The sequence below is a fragment of the Erythrolamprus reginae genome, chromosome 2 (assembly GCF_031021105.1).
Source record: "Erythrolamprus reginae isolate rEryReg1 chromosome 2, rEryReg1.hap1, whole genome shotgun sequence".
NCBI classification, from domain to species: Eukaryota; Metazoa; Chordata; class Lepidosauria; order Squamata; family Dipsadidae; genus Erythrolamprus; species Erythrolamprus reginae.
Genome location: NC_091951.1, coordinates 150,640,541 through 150,665,120, shown reverse-complemented (window position 1 = coordinate 150,665,120; position 24,580 = coordinate 150,640,541). Strand labels below are relative to the sequence as shown.

Sequence of the window (24,580 nt, the reverse complement as noted above, 5' to 3'; positions counted from 1 at the left end):
CCTCTAGTCACAACGATAATTCATTCCATAACTTTGGTCGCAAACTTATTTGATCATGATCCAAACCTAATTTTGGAAAGCTGATGCCTACAAAAAAATAATTGCGCGGAAGAAGAAATTGGCTGGGGGGAAAATGTGCATTTTTTTGGTCATGGTCATGGTCACAAGCATTCGTGACCAGAGGTTCTACTGTATATGTTCAGGTCTGCTTTCTCCAAAATTGGTGCTACTTTGAGGAGATGGTATTCAACATAAAACCATTTGGCAACAATGCTGTGCCCATATTGGTTTGGACTAAGATCAGTTTGGAGAATATGGACCAGTGCTGTTTTTCCTTTAGAGTTAGGCCTTGTTCCCATAAGCAGCATCCTCTTTGGTCTCATATATACAGTCTCATATATGTACTATATATATGAGTGAGAAATTGGTTTTTCAGATTATTGGAAACCTTTGTTGCCTGACAAGCCATCTCAGTATATCATAGCAGAAGAACAGGTTGGTTGATCTACAGTTGCAACTTTTAGGATAAAAAAGGAGGAGGGGAAGTTCTGCACCATGTAGGAGTCCCTTTAATTTTGAAGCTTTCACAGGCAGTGCTATGTGTCCTCAAGCATTATTAAAACAGAGAGAAAAAATATTCTTGCAACACTAACAACTTTCATGGGCTAGTGAGTTTGATTTCTTTTTGATTGTGCCACGTAACTGGGAGTCCTGTAGCCAAATAGGAAGGTGATTTACCCTACTCCCTTTCCTTTAGATGAAGCAGACATAATTGCTGGGCTACTAGTTTACTGATCTCTTCTGCTAGACTATCTTATGACTGTGTTTCTGCCTGTAGAAATTAAGCTCCATTTTTTCCCCTTTGGCCCAATGACTGAATGCAGAGGTCTGGCCCGTTGCTGTCTCTTAATAAACTTTTATCCTTATGATGGAATGGGAGGTTCAGCTTGCAAGAATATCTTTGGCACGATCTGTAAAAAAGTGGAAAGATCATTTAATTCAAATAACTGTCCTTGAAAAATGTACTTCTTAATCTATATGATTTGATGAACACATATTTTCCCATTCTGAAAAAAGCATAAATCATAATTATATTCTAATTATGATATATAACCATTATAATCATTAGTAGATACTGTAGTTGTCATAAAAATGTAGTCTCTTGAACTAGCAAATAATGGGGATAGTAGAAAATTAATTCAATTTAAACATGTATATAAATAGTGTCATTATGGAGCTTCAAGAATTGAAAATCAGCTGTCTAAATATCTCTTTTAGATTGTAAGCTGTCCTTTGTTTACTGGAGAACTTCTGATTCTTTACTCTAACCCTAACCCTGACTCCTAGTGTTTTGCAGCTAACATTCAATAGTTTACTTTTTAACCTTCCTTGGCCGTAGGGATAATTCTTTTAATACCAGCTCTGAAGGTGTAGAAAGGTAGAGATTAGAGGAATATTCTGGACTCACCCATCCTTTTACTGGTGCAGAGAGTGAAGCAAACACCTGCTGTTCAAATTCCTGTGCTGTGCTTCCACTCATAGTTCATGGCTTCTACATTCCCATACTTTCTGTGTGTTCTTTGTCCAGGTGGGAGTTTGCTGCAAAGTTCTGCTCCTGTAAATATCCCTGGGTCCCTTGGAAGTTCTGCCTCCTTTCACTCTGCCTCTCCTTCTCCACCGGTCAGCTTATCATCGCATTTCCTCCATCAGTCCCAGGGACACTTAAGCCAATCAGAAAATACTTTCCTGGGGACATCAGCTTCTCATGGATCATTAGGTAAATGCCCAATGTAAGCATGAGAGTATATCTGTTAACATGTTCACTGTCTATGCCATGTAAGTATTTTCCTCTTTTTTTGTTTTTTAGATTAACTTTCATTTGAATGTTCACATTTTTCTTGTCATCTAACACAATGTATTGCCCAGTTTCTGTAAAATAGAAAAGAGTCATTAGATCTAAGGTGAGTGACTTTTTTTTTAACAGGACTACACTGCAGACAAAGAATGAATCAAATATATTTAGTATAGAGTAGCCCTTGACTTACAACAATTTGTTTAACATACATTCAATGTTACAGAGGCACCGAAAAAAAGTGACCTTACACTTAAAAGCATTGCCACTGTCCCATGATCAAAATTTGGGCAGTTGGCAATTGGCATGTTCTCTGATGACTGCATGTCCCAGGGTCAGGTGATTGCCATTTGCAATCTTCCCATTTGACTTCCCTTAAGCAAAGTCAGTGGGGGAAGCTGATTCCCTTAACGATGGCATGATTCACATAACTAGTCACTTAACACTTGTGCCAAAATGGTCACCTAATCAGGCAAGATTCACTCAACAACCTCCTTGCTTAGCAACAGAAATTCTGGTCCCAATGTGGTTGAAAGTCGAGCATGACTTGTAGCATTGAAGGCTAATAACAAAAGGATAATTACTAATTGTGCATGAATTTCAGAGGAAAGGCTGAACCTTGAACTCGCATCTGATTTAGTTTCAATAGGTGATTTCAGATTGCAATAAATTAAATCTCAAATATGCAAGTAGATCCATTCAGTAGACAATATAAAAGTTGAGTTACTGTGTGAACAGCAGTTCAGTTGCCCTGAATTCCATTCTTCAATTCTTGACTGAGGCTTTGAACTCTGTGGCAACATATTTAACGAGATCGAAATAGGGTAAAACTGGTTACTAATATGTCTATTAATAATTTATAAAAACTGTATGAATATGAAATGTCATTAGTTACCATCTTTTAATTCACTCAGAATAACTACACTGCGTTCACTTACATATATGATTCCTACAAATATTCTGACACCATCTGAACAAAATACTTCTCTCTATATGTCAATTTTAAAGCAGCATCTGCCTTATTTTTGTGTTAATGTTACATCAGTAGGCATAGGAGCGTTAATTATTTGATCAGATGTTCTAACATTGAATTCTGGCATTAAAATGAGGCCTTGGGACACATTTTCTATTTAATGAAGGAATAACTGTAGCACACTTTGCAAATTTGAGAGTGTGCTGCTTCTATTATGTTATATAGTATATTATGTACATTAGACTGAGAAATTGAAGATCATCCCAGAAGAAAACTATAACAACCCAGTTCTTTTTGTTACCAAGGAGATAATGCAGACATTTCCAAATAATCACCAGGAACTGAGTTTGATTTGATGGAAACTATATCTTTTCAATTATATGTAACCAATCAGACTCTGACGTAGTCATGCTATGAAACACATTCATTGAAAACAACAAAGGAGTTGTGGCTAGCTTATTGGTTTCAATTTACTAAATTAAACTAATGTTTTACATTCGCAAACCAATATTTACCTAATGCCCTCTCCTTTTGTATAGCATAACTGATTTTTATTCCACTGATTTTTTTTAGGTAAGATATATGAATTAAAAGATTAAGAATTGACTAAAAAATAAGAATGCATAAAAGAATAAGGCAGGAATGTTGTTTCAAAGATGAGGTGAAGAGATCTTAAAATCAAGTCATATATTTTCATATGTTCAGTCATACATGTCTGTCGCATCTGTAATCATTTACTTTGAACGAACTCATGCTCCATATATTGCAACACTTTTGATTTTCAGCATTGTACAATTTAAACACTTTAGTAAGTAGGGATGGCAGATCAGGCAGATTATAATAGATGATTAAAGAACGAACCGATGCAGCCCATGGTTTAAGAAAGGATTCCTTATACAGTAATACAACTGCATTAATTTTGCTGTAAGGTGATTATATCCAGTTCAGAAAAACTCTTTTCCCTGAAAGGAGTGCACATATATAGCATATATCTGTGCTCTGTTTGCATCATCCATTATCACATACATACAGGGATCTCCAGCAATCAGCATATAAGCTATTCTTATTGTAGTACACTGTGACCTGGAAGTAGGTCCTAATTTAATTAGAGTGGAACTGGTTTCTAAGCTGACATATAATACTTGCACTGTAAAAAGCATCTCACATAAGGGGCTACATAAGGTGAATGGTTAATAGCTCTAGAATTTTTGTTTCTGCCAAAACATAAACAGCTTTCATGCTTACAAAAAAAGAGTGTCAGCAGTAACAGGATAGCAAATCACCATGATGAATGAACTAAAATACATATAATTTTAAGAAATAAATTTTGTTATAAGCATATTTCTTTATGCTTTGAGTTCTTCTGCAGTACTGTGTGCCTTTGATTTGGCAATTCTGTTGTGACCAATTTATTTCCAGATTATAGCCATGCTTTTTATAGTATAAATTAATCACTGCTGTTGAACAGCAAACTTAAATTGAAAGTAAACTATATATTCTTTGGGGGGAGGGGGGAGGGGGGACATTTTCATATGATGCCTAGAGCAGAGAGATATCTACAAAAATTTGAATTACAGCATCTTTCCTTATCTGAGCAAATGTTCTGCATGCTTGCTGGAGCACGCTTATATTCTAAAACTGAACACTTCACTCCATTTTCTTCTGCGTGGTCTCTAGTTTACCCCCACCAGTTATGGAATGATTGTATGCTGTGACTTAAATGGAGTAGATCCACAAGCCTACTTTATATCCTTCTCAAGAATGAACCAATTTTACTATCCAAATGTTGTCTCAGCAGATCAAATTAGCCGGTCCTTTTTTCCTTAGAAGTATCCCTGTGTGATAATGGATTTTTACAGTCACACTTTAAATACTGTAAAATATAGTGGGTGGTACATCTTTTCCCCTTAATTTCAGATTTTGGATCTTATTCCAGTGCCTTATCTAAAGACACATTGATCTGTTGTGATGAAAAGATTTGTCAAATTAACATTTGAGGATCTAATTGAGGTCACTCTCTACATTATTTAAATTGATTGATGCTGAATAACAACAAAAAGAGAATATATATATATATATAACTGATGAGGCCAATATATATATTCTTATTATAATTTTTCCATGAATTGTCCAGATGGAACTTTGGTCTGTTAACAAATATGTATTTGAAATTAAAAGGAAGATACAATGATATAGTGGATGTAATACTAAGAAGAGAGTGTTGTGTGTATTTACAAAATTAAATGGGTAGAGAAAAATTGAATATGTGTCAATATATATTCATATCCAGATTTTTAGACTTCTGGCAGCATCATGAATTAGCTATATGCTACCTTGACTTGGCTTCTGCCCATAGGAACAGCTAACCAACTCCAATTCTTCTAACTTTCATTTCCTCAATGTGTGAACTTTGACTTCTTTATTTCTTTCCTAATAAGACAGAGTTATCAATCATAGTTTGCTGTATGTTATGATTCTTGCTTCTTTAGAGCTAAACAAGTCAGAATTTTCAATTGGCATTTAATGGCTGGATCTCAGTGGGTTTCTTTAACTGCTCCCACTAGCAAGACTAGCTAATCAAGAGTGGTCAGGTAAAAAACAGCAGGGCAGAGTTCGATCATGCCAGAATTCTAAACATACCTAACTTAATATGGCATCAAATATGGTCCTAAAGATATTAACAAATTAAGTATGAAATAATGGGTGACTGTTTCATTTTGTTCTTAAGCATCTGTGCGCTGATTGCTGTTCCCTGAAGCCTAAGCCTTTACCGAGAGTTTATGGTATATTCGTTCCTCATATGCTCTGTGTGAATCTGCACTAGGTAATTCATCCTGTATCTATCTACACTGCATTTATGGATTAAGTATACTACGAAACTGCTTCTGGGCATCATTGGCACAAAATGGGTCAGCTGCCACTCCTTTTGCTAAGGCTGAAGTGGCAGTCTGACAGTGCACATATATGCATATCCCTTCCAAACGGTTTTCAGATGCAGTATTGCCCAGTTTAAAAATGGCAGCATTTTATTCTAGTTTTCCAAAAAAAAAAAAAAAGTTTGGGACAAGAAAAATAAATGTGAAATAACATGCTTTTCTTGTCTCCACATGAAACAGGTTTAAATGGAATGAACAGCAGCATATGGGAGCATTTTGCTTCAGGAAGTTTTTCACCCAGTACTTCACCTGCATTTCTGTCAGGTCCAGGTCCTGCTGAACTGGCCAGGTTGCGGCAAGAATTAGACGAAGCTAACAGCACGATAAAACAGTGGGAAGATTCTTGGAAACAAGCCAAACAGGTAATGTGTGTGTGCGTTTGTGTGTGTGTGTGTGTGTGTGTGTGATTGGCTGGTTTCCTAAAGCATTAATGGTAGCCCTAGAGTAATGAGTAATTTGAGATCTAAGAGAGTAGACAGAATTTCAGCTGCCATAATTGATTTTGTAATGTAAGCTCCCTACAGATCTTTTTACTAATGGACAAAGAAAAAGACTGATATCTTAGGGTAGTGATGGCAAACCTTTTTTCCTTCAAGTGCCGAAAGAGCGTGCAGGCGCGCTATTGCGCCTGCACGAGTGCCCATATAATTCAATTATTGTGGAGGATGAAAACAGCTTCTCCAACCCCCCGGAGGCCCTCTGGAGGCCGGAAACGGCCTGTTTCCCAACTTCTGGAGGGCCCAGTAGGCTCGTGTTTCGCCCTCCCCACGCTCCAAAGGCTTCCCTGGAGCTGGGGGAGGGTAAAAGGCCCTCCCACCCAGAGTCTCACTGGAAGCTAAAAACACCATCCTAGAGCCCCTGTGCGAACCAAAAATCAGCTGGCCGCACACACATGCATATTGGAGCTGAGCTAGGTCAATGGCTCGCGTGGCAGCAGACATGTCTCAACGTGCCACCTATGGCATCCGTGCCATATGTTCGCCATCACTGTCTTCAGGGATGCAGAGGAGTAGATTTCAAGTTGTGATGCTCAGCCCAAATATTCTTGAATTACTCTGTGACAGAGTTCCCCAACCTTTTCTGGCTTTGCAGACTGGAAAGTGGAAGAGAAGGGTTGGTTTTGCAGGAGCATTAGGCACATGCACTCACTGCTCGTGCAAATGGAACGCAGGGACATGCCTGCTGCTTGCACAAGTGGGGATGTGGGCCCTGTCATGCTCACCTGCCACATGTTGCAACTCTTGTAGAAGCATAGGCTAATATTGATTATTAGAACTACTGTATTTTTCGGAGACACTTTCCCCTCTAAAAGAGGGTGGAAATGTTGGTGCGTCTTATACACTGAATACAGCCATTTTTGGCCTTCTGAAACCCTGCCCTGTGCATCCCTTTTTCACCAAAAACAGGTTTTTTTTCCCCCTCTAGCCCCCAGGAGCATTTTGCAGGCCTCCCAAAGTCTCTGTGCATCCTGTTTTTCATCTTCCAAACCCACACATCACATTTTTGCCCTCCTTGGCCCCCAGGAGCACTCTACAGATCGCCACTGCAATTCGGCAGCAATAGTAAGCAGCAATTGCTGCCTGGAATGGACTAAAAAGGCAGCGATAGGTGGCAGCGATTCCTACAACATCAAACAACCGATTGTTGGTACTGCCAATCAGCTGCTTGTGCTAAATCAGGCTCTGCTGAAGCTGACCAGGCTGTTTGCCATTTAGAAACATAGAAACATAGAAGTCTGACGGCAGAAAAAGACCTCATGGTCCATCTAGTCTGCCCTTATACTATTTTCTGTATTTTATCTTAGGATGGATATATGTTTATCCCAGGCATGTTTAAATTCAGTTACTGTGGATTTATCTACCACGTCTGCTGGAAGTTTGTTCCAAGGATCTACTACTCTTTCAGTAAAATATTTTCTCATGTTGCTTTTGATCTTTCCCCCAACTAACTTCAGATTGTGTCCCCTTGTTCTTGTGTTCACTTTCCTATTAAAAACACTTCCCTCCTGGACCTTATTTAACCCTTTAATGTATTTAAATATTTCGATCATGTCCCTCCTTTTCCTTCTGTCCTCCAGACTATACAGATTGAGTTCATTAAGTCTTTCCTGATACGTTTTATGCTTAAGACCTTCCACCATTCTTGTAGCCCGTCTTTGGACCCGTTCAATTTTGTCAATATCTTTTTGTAGGTGAGGTCTCCAAAACTGAACACAGTATTCCAAATGTGGTCTCACCAGCATTCTATATAGCGGGATCATAATCTCCCTCTTCCTGCTTGTTATACCTCTAGCTATGCAGCCAAGCATCCTACTTGCTTTCCCTACCACCTGACTGCACTGTTCACCCATTTTGAGACTGTCAGAAATCACTACCCCTAAATCCTTTTCTTTTGAAGTATTTGCTAACACAGAACTGCCAATACAATACTCAGATTGAGGATTCCTTTTCCCCAAGTGCATTATTTTACATTTGGAAACATTAAACTGCAATTTCCATTGCTTTGACCATTTATCTAGTAAAGCTAAATCATTTACCATATTACAGACGCCTCCAGGACTATCAACCCTATTGCACACTTTAGAGTCATCGGCAAATAGGCAAACCTTCCCTACCAAACCTTCCCCTATGTCACTCACAAACATATTAAAAAGAATAATAATAATAATGATGATGATGATGATGATGATGATGATGATTATGTGTCATCAAAAGATAGAAGAAGTCTATCCCCCAAATTGCAAACAGCTAGAAACAGATTTTTTTTTAGTCATATGAAATGATTAAGAGAAGCTACTAATAATACTTTACTTTGGATATACAGGCCTGTGATGCATGGAAAAAAGAAGCGGAGGAAGCTAATGATCGTGCAAGTACAGCAACCCTAGAATGTGAGTTAGCCCGGGAGCAGAGAGAGACCTTGGAACTGCAAGTCAAGAAACTCCAGGAAGAAATGGAACGGATCCATACTGGCCAGGACCCCCAGTTCCTGCGCTCATTCTCTGATTTAGAGAATCTCTCCTTGTCCACACTCTATAATCTCCAAAAACAGTTGCGTGCCAATTTAGAAAGAGTTGATAAGGTGAGTTTGAGGTAGAGGTATGGAAGTTTTAGGTCGCATTAACTCACGATGGGATTTTTAATAAGTTAAATAAATAATGACGTTTAAATGTTGGGCCCTATTTTTCTGGAAGGAACAGCAGAAGATTTTTCCATCAGGATGCAGCTCTTCTCAGCAGAAGAGAGAATTGGTGGAGGGTTCAGAGAAGCTTCCTGAAACCATGGAGTGCAAAAAAACAGCACAATGAGCAAACCAGAAGTTTGGAAAACACACTTTCAGTTTGCCCGTTGTGCTGTTTTTTGCACTCCAGGACTTCAGGGAGCTTCTCTGAACCCTCCAGAGTGCTAAAAAACAGCACAATGGGTAAACTGGAAGTGCACTTTCCAGACTTCCTGTTGGCCTGTTGGGCGGGTTTTTTTTGCATTCCGGGTCTTCAGGGAAGCTTCCCTGAAGCATCCAGAGGCCGAAACAGCCTTTCCCAAAGCTGAATATAAGCTGGCCAGTGTGCTGGAGCTGACAAAGGGCAACGTCTCACATGACCTCTGATATAGCTCCGCGTGCCACATGCCATAGGTTCACCCTCACAGGTCTACAATATACATTTTCTTTGCATGGGTTTTCCCTCAGCCTTTAGTTTACTTTGTTTGGAGTTGAAGAGGATGAGGATAAAATTCAGTCATCTGTTGAATAAAAAGAGTCTGCCAGTCTGCTATTATGCTTGGCAGTAGTTGGTAACCTATTCTACATCATGGAATAGTAACTCAGTCTCCCAAGCGACTGGTGGCTTTCCAGTGGTGACTTTTAATCTAGAGGTTGGTGGCGGTGGTTATACTTCCCATTTTCACTTCGGCAGCACAAAAGCTCCCCAAGTCAAGCAAAAACTGCATCATCCAAACCCAGAAATTGTTACCGTATTTTACGGGTTGTGAGGGAGTGCCGAAACTGGATGCAGGTAATGGATTACCCACCCGTCATATTCTTTATGATTGCAGACCAGGCCATTTTTCATCTAATAGTTTCCTGGAGTTTCTTCCTCACCAGAGGATATCGAGAATTTCATTTATGAGTGTCGCCCAGAACATAATGCACCACATTATTTTTCTTCAACCATTATTTATTGAACACAATGAAACTTACACACAAGAAAGAATGATGTTTCGTCTACAGTCCCTACTTTTCCACGTAATCTCCATCCCATTCTATGGCCTTCCTCCAGTGAGACAGAAGGGCGTGTATGCCCTGTCGGTACCACTCCTTGTTCTGGTCACAAAGCCTTGGAGTTCTGCCGAACCGCCTTCTAATGGCCTCACCCTCTGTGCCCAGTGACTAACCGTACTTCTCCATAAACTGTACACAAACATTTGTGAATGTTCCCAACAGTTTCTTCTGAGAAATTCAATGATGACACACTGCTTGTAATGTACATCACTTACAGATGCCATTTTGAAACCCTGCTGCAGCTACACTATCTGTCTGAAACGCAAAATTTAAACACGCATTCCTGACAATTCAAATAATGTATATCTAAAATTTCGCATTCGTACCATTACTGTAGGCTGAGAAAAAAACGTGGTGCATTACTTTCTGGGCGACCCTCGTATTTGACAGTTCTGCTGGACAGCAAAATAAATTCCAGAAAGAGGATAGAAGAAGAAGAAGAAAAAGAAGAAGGTTACCTACCCCAGTTAGAGGAACCCAAGGCTAGATTGCTACATACAAAGCTGGGCAAATGACCTCTTCCCCCGGCCCCTTGGACTCTCTCTGGCTCTTTCATTAGTTGCTTATTGAACATAGAGCAGTTGTCCTTGAGGGCCATTGTGTTTCACTAACAATCCCCCTTTGCATCTCCTTTTCCCCACCCCGCTTCTTCTCTTTTCAGGCAGTGTTTCAGATGCAGTCGGTGAAATGCCTCAAGTGCCAGGAAGAGAACCGGGTGGTACTACCGTGCCAACACACTGTGCTGTGTGAAACATGTGCCGAGGAGGGTGAATGTCCCATCTGCCAGCCCAACAGGCCACATGCTCTCCAGTCGTGACTGTACTAGGACATTTGTTTAGCATATCACATAGAATTTTTAAACTTTTTCAGATATATATATATATATGTCTATATATATCTGTGTGTGGACGTGTGTGTATATATATGTATGTATGCACACACACACACATAAAAACAAAATATTAGTTGCAGAGCACTTTTTTAATATTTTACATCTCCCATTTAAAGGATCCCTGCTGCCCACCCATGCGGTCCCATTAATTCTAACATACTAGGGACTTTTAGAGCAGTTTTTTAATATAAATCAAAGGGCCATTTGCAAAATCTGTTTTTCCTCCCTCCCTTTTTTATTTAGGAAATAAATAATCTTTTTTTAACCTTTTCTGGAGAGATATTTAGAGGGAGGATGAAGAGAGTTTGCAAGTGATTTCCAAGCTAAGGATTGGGTTTGGGGGGGGGAGGGGGAGAAAAGATAGAAATAAATTTTCAATTCATTTCCTTCTTATATACTATAGTATTTAGTATTTTTATTTGTATCACAACCATTACAGGTGTGCAAAGCCTTTGAAGCAACTCTTTTGCAATGCACAAAAAGGCAAGACATCTTTCTTTGAATTGCTAAAGCAGCTGTATCTTTTGCAATGCTCACTCCAGGAATGGTTTTCAAAGCTGCTGGGTAAATCTTACAAAAGATTAATTTGCTTTAACAATTGGAAGAACGATGCTTTCTTCATGCTCTGTGTTTTCTGAAACACTTCTTTCACGGGCTTTATGCAGCCATAATAATCTTACTCATGCCGGTCAGTACTCCCTGCTTATGAGCCTCAATTATTTGGCATTCTTGTGGCCTCCAGTATTGTGAAATTTTCTTGACTTGTCTCTTGGAAAACCAAAATAAGTTCCTTTTTTGAAAGTCATTTTGCATACTTCTTTAATTCTGTCCAAGGAATAAAAACACAAAACACACTGTAGAGGTGAGGCCAATATAAACATCCTTTTTTTTCATCAGCATTACTCTGCAGTAAGACTTTGAGAAACTTCAATAGCACTTTTGAGTGGGACCTTGTAAAGAGAAAAGTTCAAATTTATAATCTGTATTATCATGGAAGTGGAGAAGGGCTTCAAAATCAGGTTTTGGTAATGAAGCCACTTGGAGTCTTTTTGATCTGTCTAAGAGAAGTTTATAACTCACCAAACAAATTACAATCCATTAAATTCCCTAGCTTTTCCCTCCCTGCAGAAATTGAGCATTCTGGTTTAAAAAAAAAAAAAGATTACAGATTGCAATTCAAAGTGGGCTGTGCTTGCCTCAGTTATTATGTAACTTGTTTAGTATTGAATGCTTGGTATTTCTTGCCAGTAGGAAGAAACAAATCAACACATTTCCTTCATAATTCTTTTATCTATGAATGGTGCTGTTACAAGTATTGTAGTTAAAAGCAAACTCTATTCTATAGTTTAGAGAAGGATGGCCCTTTGTGCATTCAGAAATGGTGAACATGCAAATTTGCAGCACAAAGTCACCTTTCCTGAACTGCACAGCCCTTCATATTGTTAACCTAGGTATCACCAACACAAACATGGGCAGAATATCATAGAGAAGATAGTTATTTGCTATATTTTTATCTGCCTGTCATAAAGCAACAAGGTTCTTTTTCCTATCTTTATTTACATTTAATACAAGTAAGGATCTGATAAGGTTTACATAGCATAGCTGACGACTTTTGCTAAAGTTGCAAACTGAATGAAACTTGGATTCCCTAAACTACCGGTAGTAATTTCTGCAAAAATACAGAGATAAATATTTTTTTAAATCCCACAGAAAAAAAGACCATTTTGCAAACACTTAGAAGCCCTTGTATGTGTTTGGTTGCAGGATGCAAGTTCTCAAAATGTTTCATATTGAACATAAATAGCTAGAAGTGGTGAATGCAACAGTGCAGGATGAAAATTGATGAATGTAAGATGTCACAATATTCTCATTTGCGATTAGTTAACTGTTTAGGAATTAAAACTCTTGATCCACTTTAAGTTCTTGTGATAGATTGATCATGAATGCCACAAGGGCCACATTTCACCACACGTAAGAGAAAGAGAAGGGAAAGTTATGCTCAGAAACCACACTGCTTCGGTTCCAAAATACATTCCTTTTTCCTTATTACTAGGAAATTTTACTAATTTCCTTGAAATTTTTAAGCTTTCCTTGAGCATCTACATTAGGTGTTCTTCAGGGATCAATTACATTAATCCCATGTTTCACTAGTCACCTTCTTGTGACCATTCTCTTGGGTATGGGAATATTTTTTGAGCCTGCACAGGATTCTGTGTTTGGAGAATCCAAAGAATGATTCTAGAGAGGAGAGGAGAGATGGGTCTTTACTCTCCCATACTTCTATTTTGGCATTTATATCGCCAATGACAAATGTTTTCCTTCCTACTGCTCTGCTTTTTTTCACAAAGTATCTCCTAACCTAACCCTTAGTTTAGCATCACCATTAACTCCCATTGGTAAGTACAAATTCCCTTTCTGGCTGGGTACCTGCCAGCAGACAACTCCAATGACGATAGTGATATCATCCTCAAATGACTAAAATGTCTGAATCTCTAAGCATGTTCCTTGTCATGGACTTACTAGACAAATACATAAATCAGACAATATGAGCAATCTTTTGTCTTGGACTGAAATGACCACTCTTATTATCCACTTTCTGGATGCAGTGCATCTAGTCCAGAGGAATACATAAGTTTGGCTTGTTGTTTAAAACAGATGGACAGTAACTAACTCTCTTGATTAAGTTAAGTCCCAGGCAACAATCAGCTGGGTTTGCAGGAGTAGCCATTTATTTCTCATGCTTTTGGGGGGCAGCATGAGTTAAATGGCCAGGCTCTAAGCAGATCATATTAAAAATCAGTTTTTTTTTTAAAAAACATGCTGAGTAATTCTAAGCATGTTTACACAGAATTTAGCCCAAGTGAACTCACTGGAACTTGTTTTCTAGCTAATGTGCTTCAGATTGCAGCATCAGAATCACTTCCTTTGAGAATCCATGTGCACTCTCCCCAGAGTGTTTTACAAAGGAGTGTCAACTCTCTGATTATGTTGATAGTTCAATTATGTGTGTTAAGTTCTAAAAAATTATACTGGGGCCTAAATCCAACTGACTTTCAATGAAATTTATGGTTTGGAATATTTCTGTTTTAAAATTTGTATCCAGTGAATGTGTTGTCCTATTGTCCCTGAGTGACGGAGCTCTCACTGCAGTTTGTTCTTATAGAGACAAGCGCAGCAGCTTCCTGACGATGAAAAGCAACAGTCCAGTCTACAAGGACTCTAATCTGCCACTTTGCACTGGGAGTCGTTTAATGTGTAAAAGTGTAATATTTAGAATTTAATCTCACTCCCTTGCTCACCGGTCTTTGCTTTGTTTGCGGTAGTTGACCCACTTTTCCCTAACCTGAAAAAAGCACTGGAAACTCTTGTCTTTATAAGAGGGATCCAGCCATTCACCATCGAGATAGTTTTTTCCGTACGTAATTCAAGTACATCATTAGATTTGCTTCCATAATTCCACCCTTCTATATTTGGGGGAGGGTTTAAATATGCATTCCCAGATAATCTCAAAGTGCAGCTCTGGTTAGGTTTTGTTTTGTTTTTTAAATTAACTTTTATGTTTGATAAAACTGCTTTTTTCAATGTGTATGTTGTACTAGTATCTGTTGTTTTCTTCATTTTTTTAAAAAAAACACTTAATTGGCTTTTTTATGTATGGAGAGACACTGCTGGCTGACTCTTGTAGCTGTGTTGTTTTTGGTTTATAGCCTTTGAATGTCTGTGCCATGAGGCATCCCTGGTCTCCATGGTCAGGAAACATGCTTCAGTCTTAAAGAAAGCTTGTTTGTTTAAAATATGTGAACATTTTTTAAAAAAAAATACATACAGATACAATGCATTTAAATTATGGGGAATAATACTCTGCTGGAAATGTACTAAACTATTTTGGTAACTAATTTAAAAATAATAGGAAATAAAATCTTTGAATTGGGTCTATAGTGTTTATACAGAATTGCAGCCATTTGCAGATGCTCTGGTGGTGACTGATTTGTAACACTTACTTTTGTAAACATTGTGTTTTATTGCTTCCTCTGCCTTTCTATGTGATTGTCCATAGTGAATTATTGACTTTGTGGGATGATCTGATTTATCCTAAATTGCCATAGCTTTATTAAATTCAGCAGAATTCTTTAGAAAGTGTGTCGCCAATACACTTGGTGTCACTTAAATCTAGATTTTTAAAAAAAACAAATTCCCCAAGAACTGGAACTTTGTACAATATTGTTGATTACCCAATTCCTATCCCCAACTCCATTGGCAAATTGCTGGTGGAATGTGAAAAAGAAAGTGTGTGTGAAGCCAGCTATTTACATGCATGCCACAACCTACTCTTTCTTGTCTTATTTTGAAGGACCAAAGAATACAAGAAAAATTTAAAATTCCCCCATTCTTATAAATAGCTTAACAGATTCTTCTCCAATTATGTCCCCTTCACCTGCCTCATTAATGTCAGTATTATACTTGGGCAAGAGAGAATATAACAGTAGATTGGTTTTATCTAAACTTGAGAATCAGAAGGACAAGTATATCTCTACCCCACTCTTTTAAAAAGCACTTTTTACAAAAAAAAACATGCTAGATTTCTATGAATTTTAATATTGAAAATGAAATACCTGAAATGTGAATTTTTTATTAGTTATCAAGTGCAAAAGTAAAAATGGCTTCTCTGTTTTTTTAAAGATTTAATTCTGTATTAAATTTCTATATAGGCAGTTTTGTTTACTGGAGTGATTGAGAGCAATTCTGCTCTTTCCTGCCAGCGATCGTCCTTAGAGGATCTGAACAGTTCCTCTCTTTTAAACCAACAGATACTATAACTTCTGCCTGTCAAAAATTGGGTTCGTGACTAAATCATCCCTAATAAAATGCCGAAGGAATTGTGTTTGGATTATGGAATTCCCCACACAGTTGAGCATAAAGCCTCTCATCTCCCAACTCTGTTTTTTGAGCAAAGTCCTAACTAGAAAAATGTATGTATTTCCACTATCCAAAGGTCTTATGGAGTTGGAGGTCCAGCTATTAATGCTATTCACTAATCCAAACTAGACGTTTCGTCTTGCTCTAAATATGAGAAAAAGGAATGTTGTATTTGCAAAATCCACATTCTTCAGATGGGTCATTAAACCTACTATATGAGGTATAGGATAGTTGATTAATTGAAGAATTAATAGGGAAGCCTGTAAGTGCCCACATATGTTCCTTCCTTTTAAGATGGAATGGTTTTGTGAAGGTGAGGGATTGCACCTTTCCATCAAGCATTGCTCCACATTTGCAAGGCTCCAGCAGAAGAGATAGTGACCCATTGTCTGTGCTTATTCTGTCTTCCTCCTCTTCTCCAGTTCAAGTATGAAAAGGAAGTTGAACATCCATTTGAAACACAAACATCCATTTGAAACACTCACAGCTTGCTGTTCTGTTTGAACTCCTACAACTGCCTTTAGTGTTAATTGTGGCTAATGCAAACAAACCATCATTAAAACACAGCTTGAGAAACTAGCTAATTTTTCCCCACTAAGGTTAACTGCAGATTTTTCTTCAGACATAATACGAAAATATAATTAGTCAAAACTCAAAATAGAACTTTTGAAGAAAAATGCACAAACTCAGAGCTAACATGGGTCACCTTGTTTCTTTAAATCACAGTTCAGCCATAAAGGCAGAGCAGAACAGAGACTCCACAGGGAAGCCTTACAACTATTTCTGAAATATAGGAGATACATTTCCTCCTTATAACCAGTGTGTGTGAGGGAGTTTCTTCATTATAATTTTTAATTCTCTTCCATCCCCTCCCCAATATATCAACCTTTAAAGTAATGCAATGAGAACATAGATGTTTCTGGTGAGAAGTATTATAAGTGAAGTATTCCTCAAATCTGGTGACTGGATCAAAAATCTGTATGAGGCTTCCCCACTTTGTAGCTTCCAGTATTTTAAACAGAACATAAACAATACAATATAAATTCTTAATAATTACACACTGCAGTATTTATGGTGGCACTTCTTGACCAGTCTCTTCCCTTGGATTTTTCCAGGGTGGGGAGGGTGGCTGGTGGAGGGAGAGCCATTCCAAACTGTAGAAGTCAGCCAAAAGATAATAATAATAGATGGTGTATACAATGTGGTGTTTGATTACATTATTATAGACTGTAATGCGGAACTGTGATTTCAGCTATTGTTCTTTCTTGTACTCTGTATATATGTGTGTTTGGCTGTCCAGAAACCTAATTTTAGACACTCTTTCTTGGCAAAGTGAATTTTGCATGTGGAGCTAAAACAAAATGCAATCTTATGTCACAATTTCCAAAGGCAGGATGGATTTTCTAGACGACAATAAATTTTTTAAATTTTTTTGCTAAGAAAAAAAAGGTAGCCATTTTGTTTGTGCATATGTTTGTCTGTATTAGAATGTATGTACATGTGGTGTCATTTGGATTTAAAGAGAATATTTACTTCATATTTAGAAGGTAGGGAAGTAAGGAACAATTCCCTGTATATTATTGATAAAGTATCTTACTAGAACAGTTTTTGTCTGTTCAAGCTTCAGAAAAGTAAAAAGATAGTATGTGATGGCAAAGCTTGACAGAGCTTATGCCTGAAGAGTATTTTGTGGGTTGTATGTCAAGAAACCTACCTGTCACCTTTTTAGTTTTTGATACTATGGAAACCCTAATATGGTTTTAGAGAATTCTGAAGACAGTGTACAGTAAAATGAGTTAATATTGTATTCATATACTAAAATGAGTTAATATTGTATTCTAATAATTTGTTCCCCATTCTGTATAATACAGATGACAGGATTTTAGGATGTTTTTTTTTAAAAAAAAAATATGTTTATGGTATAAAGACAAAATTAAAAGAGACTTGGGCTTTTTCTCAAATCCTAAATTCTCATTCTAAAAAAATGGTCGTTAACTGCCAATATTCCCATTCCTAAGAGTCCACAGGGAAAAAAATTCTAGACCTAGGAAAATCTTCCTCCTTGATGCTTTGTAGTGAGTACTTCACACTGTCATAAGTTTGGTACTGTTCCTGAATTGCATTAAAATAGGCGAGCTGGTTTTCCTTCATTCAACTGCTTAAAATCTCAAATCACACATTTTTGTTTTGCTGTTTCAAACATTAGAGCTTTGGGTTTGGGAGTGGGGTGGTTTTGGGCTTCATCATAGCAGCTTAGTGCCTTCAGGCAGGTCTTGGCTGAAGTTGGTCCAACAGCAATGGCTTTGGCTTTTCTTCCTTCCCCCCCCCCCCACCTTTTTACCCTGCCATAAAAATAAGAGTATGGATAGGCACTCCCATGACCCACCTAGAAGAGCAGTAGTTGACTCTAGTGAAACTTCGTAATGACTGAAGAAGATGAGACAATTGTAGGCTGTTGAAGACTTAAGTCGGAAGGCTTCAGAATCGTGAGTGGAGATGCTGGCTTTCTGGAAGTTTACTCAAGCAGTTTTTCAATATCCAGCTGTAAAAATAACAGGACTAAGAACTGCTAACACTACTAGCCAAGAATTTTTCACATTTCCTCGTTCCAGTCTGGTCTCTTATTATCTATCTTTCCATCACTTTTGGAAAAAGGAAACAAAGGCAGGCCTGTTTAATAAACAGATTACTGTACTGTAATATCTTCATATGAGCTGGACAATTCTTGCTTAAATAATTCTGCTAATTTTAAGATGGGATTTAAAACTGAAGGCTCCATCATAGAAATTTAGCAATTATAAATTTAATCATGCTGAGATTTACTCATATCAGCAGGATAAATCATAAGTGACTTGAGAGTCAGTAAAATTAGGTGCAGTACAATTACTTTCTCTAGATTGAGCTATACTCTAAAAATATTTGTATTTGCACTTAGCCAGATTGTCTTTCTATTTCTGTCTGTAATGACTCAGATTTAAGGTGTTCATTTTGGGATGAATATGGTCTTTCATACAAAGCTAAGAATGGTGGCTGATTGGACAATGGGGCATTCACTCTGTGTTAATAAATATAGCTCATCGAATAGGATTTGTCGAGATTATAAATGTAAGATAGATAGCTCAGAATAGGACTATCCCAAAGGTGCTTTTTCAAGAGGCAACTGGACTTTGTTTTTCTTAGAAGATATTTTGGTTGTCCTCCAAGAAGCTTCATCAGTTCTGGGAAGTGAAATGTCTTCAAAGAAAAACAAGAAAGTCCAGTTGGCTCTTGAAAAAGCACCTTTGAGACATGGCTATGGCTATGGCTATCTCCATAGACAGGAGAGGGCTAATTTAAAATACCACAAGACACTACAAAATTAGTATGAAATTATCGAGTTGTTTCTATAATAGTTTCACATTCTCAAATCTAGGACTGCAGCAGTTCAGAATACCACACTCTGCTTATTTCCTATTCAGCAATTGCAATTCTTAAAGTAAATTCTCAAGGTGAAAGAAGCAGGATAGTATTGACTCAGTTTCTTAAGTAGCTGGACATCAAACTTTTTGATCCCTTTTTAGTGCCATTGCAAATGATAGGGAGCATTCATTCATTCATTCATTTGATTTTTATTGTTATTCTGCTTTTATTATGGTACTTTATGAGTAACTCCAGGTGGCAAACATGCCTAATTATTCCTTCCTCCTTTTCCCCACAACAACAATCTTGAATTGGGTTGGTCTCAAAGTCACCCAACTGACATTAATGCCTAAGGCAAGACTAGAACTCACAATCTCCTGATTTCTAGCTTACTACCTTAACCACTAATCCAAACTCATGATTGTGTTTCCAGGTGTTTCTGGAACTTGTAATCCCAACACACCTGGACTTTATGTGGCTGAGGGGGGGGGGAATCCAACCTGACTTTTTAAAAAAAAAACAAAAAAGGAAAATCATTAGTTCAAAGTGGATATGAAAATGAGATGTCCAAACTGTTAGAACAAAATTCTTATTCCTTGTCTTCTCAAAACCGGCAAATTCTAATGGAGGGGAGGCAGAGGAGAAAGAAATTTTCCATCTCTCCCATGCTCTCCCCTTCCAAAACTAAGTTGAAATTGCTGCTGTTTTGGCTAAAATAGTTCATTCCTAAAATCATCTTTACCAGGGTGTTTGTAGCATTACTTTTTTAAAAGAAGTTGCTGCAGAGAAAACAAATGATAGGATTGATGGCCTAAAAATCGACTAGGATTAATAATTAATGTCATGGCAGGTCGGTCTATAGACTGAAACATAGTATTGACATCAGTTCGTTACTTAAGGAAAGTTTCTGTTCATTAGAATTTTTCTCCCCATTAAGGCATCAATTGGCTTTTCAAAATATTTTGACAGGTTTTCTCTGTAAAAGCTCCTGCATAAACCAAGCATTCATGCACTAGAAGGATGTCTTTCTTGGGAATCAGTAATGATTGAAGATGTCGTATGACTAAGTTACACATATTGACAACATTTTCAGGCAGTAAGAGGTATAATATTATATTTGACAGATGATCAAATGGCTACAGTGCTATTTAATTCTTAAATTATCTGGAATGCATCACTATTTTAGAGGCTGCCAAATTATTCAGAATGGTGGTTTCTATCAAAGGGGCCTGAAATTGATTTCTCTATGCAAGGTAAACTGATAGCTGAATTGAAAATGAAATCATATTAAGCTGATTAAGTTGAATCACTTTGAGGCTAGAGAGATTCCTAACTTTTCACACACACTTATCATTAGAAGTGGTAAGTTTCTTGGCACATTAAAATGATAATGAAATGGGTTGCAACCCAGTGAATCCATCTATTTCTTACTAAAACTCATTATATCTTTACACAAAATGATGCATTTTGGGCAGTTCTTGAACCAAGATACTCCAAATGGGCTTACTTACAGAATGCATCAAAAATCTGGGACCCATGATTTTTAAGGAATGACATTTGGGGAAATTTGGGCTGTTACAGTGCTACCACTGGTTTATGTTGGGTGTGTGATCTTCATTTTCAACATTGTGACAATTTCCCAGCCAATTGCACAATCCCTTCGTCCCTCATTATTTGCCTGCTATGGTAGGTAGGGAAGGGATTAAAGATTTCTGGTGTTCTTTGCCAAATTTCTTCAAGGAGACTCAATAGGGAACCTGGCAGAAATCAGACGTTGCTACTGTTCCCACTGCTTTTTTTGCCGACCATTGGTCATCTATTTCTCTTTTAAGTAAGGAAATCTTCCCTAAAACAATGAACCCACATTGTTTCATGTTGTGGCACATGTTTTATATTTTAAAAAGAAATGGCAAATAAAACACCTGGTATGATAACACTTTTGTTTTAGAGCTATTAATGCGGATTGAACTTTTAAATAAGGATGTCACAGAGTTGGCAAAGGTGCAAAAATATTATCGGTACCATTAGTCTCTTACTGATGGCAGAAAAATATTAAGTAGCGGTTATATTTACAAGAAGTAAACGTGGGGTGTAACCACCTAAAGGTAAGCATTTTGCACATTGTATGAGTTATGGAAGTCACGTCTGCAATGCACAGCTGTGACCTTAGCTTGAAAAAATATTTATTTATGAGGAGCAGATTTAGCAAATAAGGGGTTGGCTCTTAAACCAAGGCCCAGCTGCGCTCTCCACACTTCTACTTGCCTCCTAATCAGAAGAGGCCTGCTAGGTTATGCTTATTCCTAGAAAAAATAGTAACATCTGCTCGGTATCTAGTGATTTAGGCAGTAGGTCTTTCTGGAAGCAAATCTGCATTCGCTGGCTGGGGAATTCTGGGAGTTGAAGTCCAGATATCTTCAAGTTGCCAAGGTTGGGAAACACTTATCTAGAGCAATACATTTTAACCTGCCTGAATCTTACTCGTGAGAAATGGGCTCTAATTATGGCTTGTAATGTTTTAATACTCTTAAATGCATTTCAGGTCTGAGTAGCCATATTTATACTCTGGTGGAGATGATAAAGGGAGCTGGACCTAAGGCTACAGAAATGCAATGCTGCTTTCTAATCCTGTGAAAAATCTTTGAAGCATGACAGCTTTAACGTATTTGAAGCAGCCACCATGAAGCTTTGAACTCCCCCTTCCTCCCGCCTTTTTCCCTAATCCTGAGGCCTAGGTTCCTTTCTCACATGGTGAAACAGCATGCCCTAGTTTTATTTAATCATTTTGTAGTCTTGCTGTTTCTGGTGGGAGAGGGGGGGAAAAAACCACCTGAGAACTTTAGATTATTTAGTGTGTGTTTTTTTTAAAAAAAAATGGAAACCTTGTTTAATTTTGGACATGAAAATGGGCCCTTTCGGAAGGAAGAGCACGTGAAGCTGTAATATTGTCATGGCAACATGGGTCCCGGCACAGGAAAGTAATGACAACAACTGAAATGTATTTCTGCAATACTGTTACTTGTTTTCTTTCATGCTCCTGCATTTATTTACCTGAAACTAGTTCACAGCAGCATTCGTTGTGGAAGCACAGATATATTGTTGCCCCCATCCTCCAAAATTCTACTTTTGTACCATGTCAGGCCCCAGTGATCCTCCTAAGAGAAAACTATAAATTTATAGCTACAGCAAGAACAGTATTATTGGTAGAGGAGAGGATTGTACAATAATGATTCATCCATTGCTTTCAGCCACAAGGGTTTTTCAGACTTTGCTAAGCTGCCTTTGCAATTATGAAAACGATGCCCTGGATGTAAAGAGACCAGAGAACTGTTACTGGTAGTTTTTCAGTGATTGTTTTTTAATCAAGCTGCTTAAGCAGAAAGCAGTCCCAGACTCTGTAACAGGCTAGAAAACACACCCATTTTTTCCTTCTCGAAAACGTTTATTTCCTTTCCCCTTGGGGGGGCCCTTTCCCGTGCCATCTGGAGCACAGAGTAAAAAATTCCTGCAGAAGGTCCACAAGAGGATCATCACAAGCTTCACTACTCAAGCAGCCTAGTTCTTCCCCACAGAGGTGCATTGCACACACAACGATGGGCATAGATCAGCTCGCGACAGCCTTCAGAAGCTTCCGACCTTCCCCTTTTTTCGTCCTTTTCAAACTCGTGCAGCAAAGAAAGAATATGGAGGGGGAAGTGGAGTGGGTGGCATGGGTCCTTCCCGTTGTCTCTTGGATGAAAATAGATCAATGGTTCATCGAAAAACAACCAGCAGCTTCAGTTCACATGGATTAAAGAACCTCCAGTGTCTGGTTTGTTGCATCAAAGGCACCAGGAGGCATAACAAGAGCCTTATGGCTTCCTACTCTTTCCGTATGATCAGCTGTTGCCATGGCAGCAGAACTTCTGTGGTGGCACCTTGGTTCCACCTGTGCTTTCACCCATGTTCCTTGACTGCCTCATGCCAGCTCCTTCGAATTCTTTGCTCTTTGTTTGCGGAGCTTCACAAAGGTCTGTGCTTCCTTGTCTCCTTTGCGGGTCCCCAGGAGCTTCAGGATGTCATTGCCTAGGAGGGAAGAGATGGCCTGCAATTCACTGAGGTATAGCAGTACAGTACTGTACTGCTATTAGCATAGTTTTCTCAGAAAATTAATACAAAGCTATTTTCCTGCCAAAAAACAGTTCCACTCTCCATTACCCAGCTGTCAACAGAGAAGCTGTCTAGGTGCTTCTGAACCAGACTTTTACTTTTTAAATGTTTAATTAAAATTATATAATTTTTAATGTATACCATGATTCCAAAAAAAAAAGAAAGAAAGATGCTGAGGCCCTCAAAAAAGTGCAGAGAAGAGCAACAAAGATGAGAAAGGCTCTATACAATGAACATCTAAGGGAAGTAGGTATGTCTTGCTTAATGAAGAGACGGCTTAGGGATGACATAATACTTGAAGAATTGTCAGGGGAGGGAAGGAGTCTATTTTCCAAATTGCCTGAGGCAAGACAAGAAGCAACCTGAGGAAGCTTGTCAGAGAAAGATCCAACCTGCAGCTAAGAAATTTCCTGGAGGTCAGAACAATCAATGGAGCAGATTGTGTCACAAAATTGTGGGTACAGTATACCATTACTGGAGGTTTTCAAGAAAACAAACAAACGGACAGCCATTTATCTGGAATGGTATAAGGGTTTTTTTGCCTTGGGTTGGAGTAGAAGACCTCCAAAGTCTCTTCCTACCGTATGCTTCTATGTGCAAAAATGCAAACCCAAGAGGACAACATTGCCGCTCCGAGTCTGCGGAGAGGGACGGCATACAAATCTAATAAATAAATAAATAAATTGCTCAATGTGGCCATTATTATGCATAACTCACTAGAAATTTGTATTTATATGGTGTTCTGTACGTTCCTTTCTGCCTTTTTTCCTCCTTCCTATAGAAAAGTCTTTTAAGATAATATAACTTTTCTGCAATTTGTTTTGAGTGGGGATGTTAGATTTCTTGTGGAAGCATGTAATAGAACAGAATGATAGAGCTGGAAATTGAGGTATTCTAGTCCAATCCCCTGCTTAGACAGGAAACCCTACCACCACTTCAGACAAATGGTTGTCCAACAGTTTTAAAACTTCCAGTGTTGGAGCATTCACAACTTGTGGAGGCAAGTTGTTCCATTGATTAATTGTTTTAACTGTCAGGAAATTTCTCCTCAGTTTGAAGTTACTTCTATCCTTGATTAGTTATATATGCTACATGGATATCAGTTGTGAAAACATTACAAAAATTGAGAGGCATAATTTGGGGGAAACACATCTGTAGAAATAAAAACTAGAAAAATTTATGGA

The 24,580-nt window shown here is 38.1% G+C and overlaps 2 protein-coding genes across 13 annotated transcripts in view; one reads left to right on the top strand and one right to left on the bottom strand.

Annotated features, from left to right (window-relative positions):
* Positions 1–14,863, top strand: part of UNK (unk zinc finger) — a 56,612-nt gene extending 41,749 nt beyond the window's left edge. For 2 of the 4 annotated variants that reach the window (XM_070739902.1, XM_070739904.1), the window contains 4 exons: positions 1,589–1,777; positions 5,942–6,123; positions 8,585–8,842; positions 10,701–14,863. In XM_070739902.1, the coding sequence (XP_070596003.1) occupies positions 1,589–1,777; positions 5,942–6,123; positions 8,585–8,842; positions 10,701–10,856 (785 nt within the window). In that variant the 3' untranslated portion in view covers positions 10,857–14,863. The remainder of the gene's footprint in view (positions 1–1,588; positions 1,778–5,941; positions 6,124–8,584; positions 8,843–10,700) is intronic. The other 2 variants (XM_070739905.1, XM_070739903.1) reach the window with 1 other exon arrangement.
* Positions 14,864–22,584: 7,721 nt separating this feature from the next.
* The window catches only part of UNC13D (unc-13 homolog D), a 65,205-nt gene continuing 63,209 nt past the window's right edge, over positions 22,585–24,580 (bottom strand). For 7 of the 9 annotated variants that reach the window (XM_070739895.1, XM_070739899.1, XM_070739894.1 and 4 more), the window contains one exon: positions 22,585–23,312. In XM_070739895.1, the coding sequence (XP_070595996.1) occupies positions 23,206–23,312 (107 nt within the window). In that variant the 3' untranslated portion in view covers positions 22,585–23,205. Of the gene's footprint in view, positions 23,332–24,580 lie in introns of all 9 variants that reach the window. The other 2 variants (XM_070739893.1, XM_070739901.1) reach the window with 1 other exon arrangement.